General features: G+C 35.3%; 1 protein-coding gene across 1 annotated transcript; it reads right to left on the bottom strand.

Annotated features, from left to right (window-relative positions):
• Positions 1–1,268: 1,268 nt before the first annotated feature.
• Positions 1,269–7,687, bottom strand: LOC149533086 (uncharacterized). Its single transcript, XM_089805576.1, has 2 exons — positions 7,426–7,687; positions 1,269–2,066 (listed from the first exon to the last, which is right to left on the bottom strand). The coding sequence occupies exons 1-2, from the start codon at positions 7,486–7,488 to the stop codon at positions 1,575–1,577; spliced, it is 555 nt and encodes a 184-aa protein (XP_089661702.1). The 5' UTR covers positions 7,489–7,687; the 3' UTR covers positions 1,269–1,574.
• Positions 7,688–8,935: the final 1,248 nt, after the last annotated feature.

Raw genomic sequence — 8,935 nt, 5'->3', positions numbered from 1 at the left:
ACAATGGAGTCATGAAGAGATTTTGCCATTATAATAGTATTTTGGTAGTTTATGAGCTCTCAAAATAGCATTATAACTTTGCATGGAAGGTGGATGATTTTAGTGAAGGGAGGGGGTTCAATTTATAGGCAAGAGGCTTGAGGGATTGATGGCTAAGATGCAAGGATGGAAAGATGGTGAGGGAGGGTTAGGATGCATCTAAAGGGGAGCACATGGATTGTGCTTGTTTAGCACCAATAGGGAGGTGACACTTGTCACAAGGAGGATGAGTGTGAGAGGATAGGATAAGGGTTGGTCAAAGGCTTGATGAGAGTGGTTGAGGATGTAAGAGTCATGAGTGAGGATGTAAGAGCCATTTATGGCTTTGGTGGTTAGGATATTTTGGAGGGAGTTGAAATTGTTGACTTTGCTTGGCTTAGGAAAGTTTTAAACTTGCTTAAGGAATGTGACAAGGTTGGGGCAGCGGGGGGGGATTAGAGATGGTTTAGGATTAGATTAGGGATGTTAGAGATGTGCAAGTGGATGGCATTCATGAGGGTGGGTGAGTTAGTGGCTAAGCTAGGTAAGTATGGGTGGATGGGGTGGATTAGGCTAAATGGAGGATTTAGGATAGGTTAGGGGCCATTAGATTTGAGGGTTTTATTTATTAAAGTGATTTTAATAAATTTGGGATTTTGGAATTAGATAGGAGAATAGGATTTAATTGATAAATGATAGGTTATTTGATTTATCAATTAGGACTATAGATGATTAATTAAATTAATCAGCTAGGGGATGGCAAAGGATTAATTAAATAGGAATTTAATTAATGATGCCTTTAGAGATAGCTAAATAGGATTACCAAAGCGGTGTAATCAGATTTAGCTGTCTACAGTAAGAATGGTTAAAAATATTTTGTAGATAAAAGCCTAATTAATTAATGTGTTCCAATTTTATTCAATTTTATGGCTTATTAGTATATAAATAAATATTTTATTCAATCTTACATGTAAGTAAGAATGGTTAAAAATATTTTGTAGATAAAAGCCTAATTAATTAATGTGTTCCAATTTTATTCTTTGGGCTTCTCGAATTAAAATACAATTAAGATACTAGCTTATGGGGCCATAGTTGTGAAAATATATGCTAGCAAAAATAAATAGTTAGATCAATTGTGCAACTTTTTTTATACCAATAGTAGATAATTATTGAGCTAAAGTCACTACGTGTCTTTAGGATGTAATATGTAATTATCATAAAAAGTATTGACATTTGAAAATTTGTAATGATAAAAATAAATACCATATTTTTTTTCCTATTAAGTGTAAGACAAACTAACAAGAGGAACCCACAAATCATAAGAGTTCAGAGGTATTAGAACATATGAAAGTCCAAAATCAACATGATAATAGTATCAAAGATTTGGGCCAGTTCAGATCCAAACAACCATAAACATCTGGCCAACAAAACAACTAATTAGGATAGTAAATATATGATCTAATACCCTAACTCCTCCATCTAAGCAAGTCCACGCAGCATAACCCTTAGTCCATCTAAATCACAACCCATCCTCCATCATGATATTAAAGGGATTGTTAAGGAACACTATGGGAGGGATAGTAGGGGGTTTCAGAATAGGATAGACCAAGAATATGCCTCCTTCCAGCTATGATCAGTGCAACATCCTGTACAAATATCAAGGTGTTCCCTGCTCTATTATTGGGGATCATTCTGTCAAGAACTTCACCTATGGAAGTGTGTTTTTGCCTTATATCTCTGACCTCTGTATTGATCTGCAACAATTGAATCGAGGGCGGAATGGTTATATTTGTTTCCATCTCTGAGGATTCACCAAGTGTAGACTGGATTGTTGTAATAGGTTGATCTCTTTCCGATGACATATTATTAGAAGTTCTTTTCTTCTTAATAATCTGTTGCAACATCTCTTTTAGTCTGTACCTATCTTCATCTGGTTCCTCTGGATTCACATGAAGGCCAAATGCTATGTCCTCCCTTGTTAGGAGCTCTGTGCATTCATTAATGACTTGATGAAACTTTTGACCTTTGACCTTAAAAACAATGGAAATCTACAAACAAATATGCTTGATAATGAGTCTTCATAGAGACTCAATAAGAACCCTATGTCTACTCTTAAATATATCCTCATTTCTCATAATCCACAATTGCCAAACTACTAAAGAAGAGAAGACATATCATAAATCACTAAGAAACTTAGGTAAGTCTAGGATGAGACCAGTGATAACATGGAAAAGAGAAACATGATAATCTAACTTAATTCCAAAGATCAACCAAACCCCCTTGGCAAAAGGGCAATTAGAGAAAAGATGGTCAATAGTTTTTGGGAGATGGCAGACATAATAGGTTTGTGAATTACCATTAGGGATTATGACAGGGATTTTGTGAAGCAAGGCTTGTCACATAAAACAAGTGACTTTTGGTTCCACTGGTCTACGCTAGTGAGAGTGAAGAAGCTTAGCCCAAGATGATTGGTCTAGTTTGGTGTGCCCTCTAACATTAAGATGATTAATAATGTCTAGTGAATATGACAAAAGATTATAGAGCAATTTGGTTTTGGATTCTATCATCGGTGTTCCATCAGGCGATCTAAGCTCAGACAATCTATTAATAGGGGCCTCACATTGAAATGGAAGGTTGGCTTGGGACCAGGTTTCCTTAACAATGGAGTACGTCCTAGAGTGCGAGGTAGGAAGAGAAAACATAGAGCTAAGGTCCTCCCATTTGATCAGGATACCATCTTGGATCAAGTCACTAAATCTTCTGATAACATTCTTGCACCACTGTCTGGCTGAGCAACCTTGCAATAGGGCCAAAGGCTTCCCATTTGTTTCTAGATTCCACCATGGGGATTTTTTCTACACATAGTTCAAAGGCACAATCCGTGTTACCACCAATCCACTACCTCAGCCATTCCCAACCTTTCCAAATGGCTTTAAATACTATAGATCCACATATTTTAATCTTGCATTTACCTAATAGAAGATCATGGATATGCATATTTTCCCAAGTTTTTCCTCAGCAGGGGATGCCCTGAGAGACATTTGTTTCTAATTAGGATCTTCTAAGGCTCATACGTTGGAGAGCTTTGGAAATCCTTTTCACCGAAAGTGAACACCCTTGCCACCTTAAATATTTCACTCCTAAGCCCCCAATTTCTTTCCTTTTGATACACCATTCCCATTTCACTGCATGCCTCTTCTTCTTACCTTTGCCATCTGACCCCAGAAAATACTTGATTACTTTTTGAATATAATTGATGTGGGTCAAATTGAAAAGCCATGTTCAGAAATAGTAGATGGTATATGCCTCTGGGATTTTCTGGAAAACTTGCACTCTTCTAGCCAAGGACATGTAGTTCCTATTCGATTTACCTAACTTCTTTTCTATTTTGTGTTTTACCTATGTCCACATGTTATTCAAGTTGGGAGATACTAAGAAAGGTATACCTAGGTATCTAACAATATGATTTGGGTCTCCCATGAAAATCCAAATTTGTTGTACCAAGTCGGAAGGTATTCTTGTCATCCTAGCATTATAGATTTTTTAATGGAAATTTTACTACCAGAGGCCCTACAGAAATTGTCAAGTTTGTTAACAAGATTTTGAATGTTTGGTTCCGAGAGTTCAATGCATATAGCAATATCATCAACAAACTACACATTGGAGACTTCTTCATCATTAGGAAGCTCAATGCCTTCAACTTTGGGAGACAGGGAGTCATCTCTTAAGATATAATGAAGGCAATTAGCAGCTCGGACAAACAGGGAGGGTGCTAGGGGGCACCCTTGTCTTATAGACCTGAAGAGTTGGAAGTCATATGATCTTTTGACCCATTGACTTCTATTGCAACAATGACATCTTTCATGACAACAAATACCATACTTACGAACATTTAAAAAATCCTTGACAATTCAATATCATTTTTACGAACTTCCACTCCACTCTATCATATGCTTTTTCATAATCAATAAGGAACATAACATAATTATGATATGATTGATTGGCCCAATCCATAGCCTCCCAGCAAGTAATAAGATTCTCTAAGATGTATCTCCATTTAACAAAAATTGTTTGTGATTGGCATACAATCTTTGAAAAAACATCTTTTAGCCTGTGGGCTTAGTATCTTGGCCAATATCTTATATGAAACATTCAATAATGTTATTGGCCTCCAGTTTTTAATGAGTGTTTTATCCCCTTCCTTGGGTATAAGCTTGATTAATCCCCTTATTAATTATGGGAGCCAATGACCCAACCTACAAAGCATGTTCATAAAACCATAAAAGATCTTGCCAAATCCACTCAATGTGCCTTTTATAGAATTCGATCAGGATTCCATATGGGCTAGAGGCTTTACCATTACTCATCTACATGATTGCGTTGGTGATTTCTTCTTTAGATATAGGTTTCTCTAATTTAATTCTGTCACCCTCTTCTATTTTCTTAGAAACAAGAGCTCTTATTTTTCTTCTTACCTCCTCCATCCTAACCCCGTCATCTTCAGTGGAGAAGACCAGAGTATAATAGTTAGCAAAATCCTTGAAGATGTCTTAGACTGAAATGGTAGAGTTCCCTTCTACGATAGCCTCAATTCTATCTCTTTCTTCCTTATATTTCAGTATCTAGAAGAAGTAATTAGAACCTTTGTCACCATAGTCCAACTAGTTTATTTTGGCTTTTACCTTGGCTCCTTGAATTTTATAGTTTTGGAAACTCCGAAGGAAGTCTCTAGCCTTAACTAAGGTATAAGTAAGGTAGGGTCATGGGGATCCTTCTGGAGCCTTTCTTCTACCAACATAAGTTCACTATATAAGGTATTTTCAGTTCTTCTAGAATCAATCCTTAACTTTCTTCTTGCCCAATGTTTGAAAGAGATTTCTCCAACTATCAACCATAGTAATTCATTTACTAATTGCATCACTATGTCTGATCATATTCACATTATACCACCTAATGAAGCAGGCAGCAGAGTTAAGTTCACTAATGTCAAAAAGGGAGGTGTTAAGAGAAAAGATCGAAACCCTAAAGGGTGAGGAGCACAAAAATTATTGATCAGAAATATGGAGGAAATGATAGGATGATGGTTAGACAAGGTAAATGGATAAACTTGAATGGAGTCACCATTATTGCTCTTGCTGAAGGAAAATGTATCTCTACTAACATAGAATCTATCTAACCTCGAGTATATGCTTTTATCTCCCTTTTGAAAGTTGATCCATGCGAGCCAAATACTCTTATGGTCATTCTTATTTCTAGCTAGGGGTCCAAATAGCTTAAATTTGCTAATAAATCTACTCTAGGAAATCTTTTCTTCATATCTCCATTCCATTTTTTGCGCCCCCCCCCCCAATCTTATCCTGTTGATTTTCTACCATGTTAAAATCCTCGAACATGATCCATGGGGCCTCTTTTAATTGACAACACCAATTCCATAGGTTGGTTCTATTAACAACATCATTTGGGGGCATAAATGGAGCATATCCCAATTTCTCTTCCATGGAACAATACTGAAATCCTGACAAGCCTGTTGCACAGAGAAGTACCCCAGTCAAGAACATGTTTAGACCACTTGGGATTGACTAGGCTTGCAGAGCCACCTCTTCCTTTTGGATGGTTAGTGAAATAGGGGTTAGCATCCTTCTAGATACACTTCAAGGCAACATCTAATTGGAAGCCACAAGCTTTAATTTCTTGGAGCAAAAGGAAGTCTACATTAGCATGGGCTCTAAGGAGTCTTTTATAATATACTTCCTATCAGGGAACTCTGATAAGAACTCTAATCCTCTGACATTGCACATTATCAATTTAGAATCCATTAGAAAATGGTTTGGGGTCAGAATCAACTATGGGTCCAACATTCTTGAAGAAGCTTGGAAGCTTACATTTCTAAATTTTGCCTAGCTTGGATGCAACAACGGAATTAGAAGGCCTACCTCTTATTTTGGATACACAAGGCTCTGCATCTTCTTTAGTATAGAATTTTTTGAACACCTCTTCACCATCTTCAGTTGACCATCTTCTTGGTTTCCTAGTTTTCTTCTTTGCTCTAAAGGCGAAAAGGAGTATATGTGTTAATACTAGCCACTAGATTTGACCACCAGGTCCACTAAAGTCTACCTCATCACTTGTCTAGCTTTCCTCAATACCAGGTATGTGGATGGTTGAAGCTAGTCTCCTATATGACTGAATAACATCTTGTTCCATTGAGGCTGGAATAAGCATTACCTCAAAATTAGTCAACTTATCTTCATCCCCATGTATGACTCCAATCTCATCAGGTTTCTTGGTCAGTTCTTGACCTTCAATATTGAGGAGCTGAGAACTTTTATCAATATCCATATTGTTATTAGCTATTGTTTCCTTCTTCTTAGGAGAAGCATTAGGGTTACCGATTAGAATTGCTTCTACTTCATCAAGAGAGGGAAGGACAAGATGGACAATGCCACTATTTCTAAATTTGTGCCTTGATCACTTCTTAATCTTTTCTAGCATGATTTGTTGAGCATTCATTGTTCTATGCTTGGTGCCAATATTTGTTAGTTCCAATGTAGTTGGGTTTGGTAATGGAACTTTAACATTGAATTGATTATCACTGATATGGGGGGGGGGGCTACTGGTGGGGACTTGAATGCCTCACAAAGCGAGTCAAGCTCAACAACAAGCTTATAAGATAGAGGGGTGGGTGCAATATTAAGTTGACTCCTCGACTTGTGATACATTTCAGAATTCTGGGAGATTTAGGGCCTTGGTTACGATTCTTCAGTACAAGGCAATTTTTCCTCAAGTGCCCTTCTTTCATGCAGAGGAAGCAAGCATTAAGAGCACCGAGAAAGGTAATGGGGTAGGAGTATTTACAATCTTGAATGTCAAAGATCACTTAATTGGGGAACTCTTTACCTAGATCGATGGCAATTAGAATTCTAACATCGAAATAAGGAATTAAGGAGGAAGATTTGTCAAATCTAATGACCTTGCCAAGGGGTTCCAGCACCTGAGGAATCAAGTTCCAAAGAAAGGGTGGAAAGTTCCCTACAGATATCCATATAGGAGTGGAGAGAGAAAGAACTTTGGTCGTTATGACTTCTAGTGATCAAGGGATAAGTCTAAAGGTTGAATACCCTATTTTCCAGAATTATTTTTCAACAACTTTCTAAGAATCCGGGTAGTCGAAGAAAACCAAGAAAAGCCATTTTTGAACCATACGAAGGAAGGAGAAATGGAAACCTAGTTTTTAAATCCAATTATTATGAAGTCACTCATTCAAGAAGGCTCTAGATGGAAGTTTGTTGGGGTCTTGAGTGGTCAGGAAGATGGCAATATTGTGGAGTTTGAAAATCTCCTCTTTAATAGTGGATTGCATCTGTGAATTAGGAACTAGTATACAAGAGGAGGACAATGGGTTCTTACATGTGTCTCATGGTTGATTTCCTCTGTCTGTCTCTCCTTTCCTTTGCTTGAACTTGGCGTCATTCTGAATAACCAAGTCACTCTTTAACGCCTGAATAAAAGACCTTCCAAAACCAGAGCTTGCAATCATTTTCACCTGAGACGAGAAAGAAGATTTTCTAGGCCCCGGAGGTGGTCGAGTGAATCCATGGGAATTAGAATGCATTGTATACAGCCATCCGCCACCTTTGTATTAATTGCTTCTAGGGCTCGTACTCTTGGTGGGTGGCATGCCACCGAGTTGCAAAACCCTTGAGAACTTTTTCAAAATAAATACTATATTATCAGATAATACTTTTAAAATAAATAAATAATTTTGAAATTTTAATTGATTTCAGTCAACATTAGGTTTATCACATGTTTTCCAAATTGATCATAATTTACAAATTTAATTTAATATTATTAGTGAGTCATGGCTAAGAATGCATAGATATAATAACTATATATCATTTATTGTAAACAAAGGTAAAGAAAAAGAAAAAGAAAAAGAAAATCATCAGTTCATAAAATTATTAAGTCAAACAACTTATAAATTATAAAATGTAATCTATAATATAAATAAAATAATAAATAATAATACATAATAATTAATTTTGGCTTCGACCTCTTATCGATAATTTAAAAAATAAATAAAATAATAATAAATAATAATACTTAATTATACATTTGTAAGTTTAAAATTATACTTTAAAACATATCCATAATTTTGTTAAATGCACATAAATATAATATACTTTAAAATATAAAAAATTCAATGTACAATTTATTTTGATTTAATCCTAAATGAAACTATTATTTTATTTTAAATAAATTATTTATAATTTTTAATTTAAATTCACTCAAATTATAGAAATAGAATAATAATAAACTTGTAAATTTAATTTTTTTCTTTTTACATTTACGCCCATTCACTATAACCAATTTTTTTACAAATGTATAAGAGCATAGGGAACATACAGAAACTACAAGTCAAGGGACATTGTATGAAATATACAAATATGGTGACTAAAGGCGGTTCTTTGATTAAGAAAATAAATTACTAAAAATACTAAAAACTATTCTCTCATATGTCAAAAACTTGGATGGAGATAAATGATTCTAAGGTTTCGCCGCCAAATCCCTCACATCTTGTTGGACAACTCTCTAAACGAGAACCTTCACTGCAACATGGTACAAGTGAATTATCTAGACGTCAATTGGGCTTTCTGACACCACAATAAAATTATTTATATCTTCTTCTATTTTATTTTATTTTATGTATTAAATTTTTTAAATTACCCTAGTAAAAATGGTTCTGACCAATAAGGTAAAAGAAATTATGTCTTAAAATTTGATTTAAAAAATATTACCATCACAAACTTAGAATTATAAATTATATTTTTCATATAAATTAATTGTAGGGGGGTTTAATGAAAACATTAGTTTCCTACAAAAAATATGTTGTCAATAATACTTTATAATGAATATATCT

This window comes from Cupressus sempervirens, chromosome 10 (genome assembly GCF_028749045.1).
Source record: "Cupressus sempervirens isolate cs-2001-9-10 chromosome 10, ASM2874904v1, whole genome shotgun sequence".
Taxonomy (NCBI): domain Eukaryota; kingdom Viridiplantae; phylum Streptophyta; class Pinopsida; order Cupressales; family Cupressaceae; genus Cupressus; species Cupressus sempervirens.
The sequence above is the reverse complement of the archived record's forward strand: the minus strand, read 5'-3'. Positions and strand labels throughout refer to the sequence as shown.

Coding starts and splice junctions, on each gene's coding strand:
- LOC149533086 (XM_089805576.1), bottom strand. CDS start 7,488: ATGACGCCAAGTTCAAGCAAAGGAAAGGAGAGACAGACAGAGGAAATC. Junction 2,067..7,425: donor AAATCAACCATGAGACACAT/GTAAGAACCCAT, acceptor ATTTGTTTGTAG/ATTTCCATTGTTTTTAAGGT.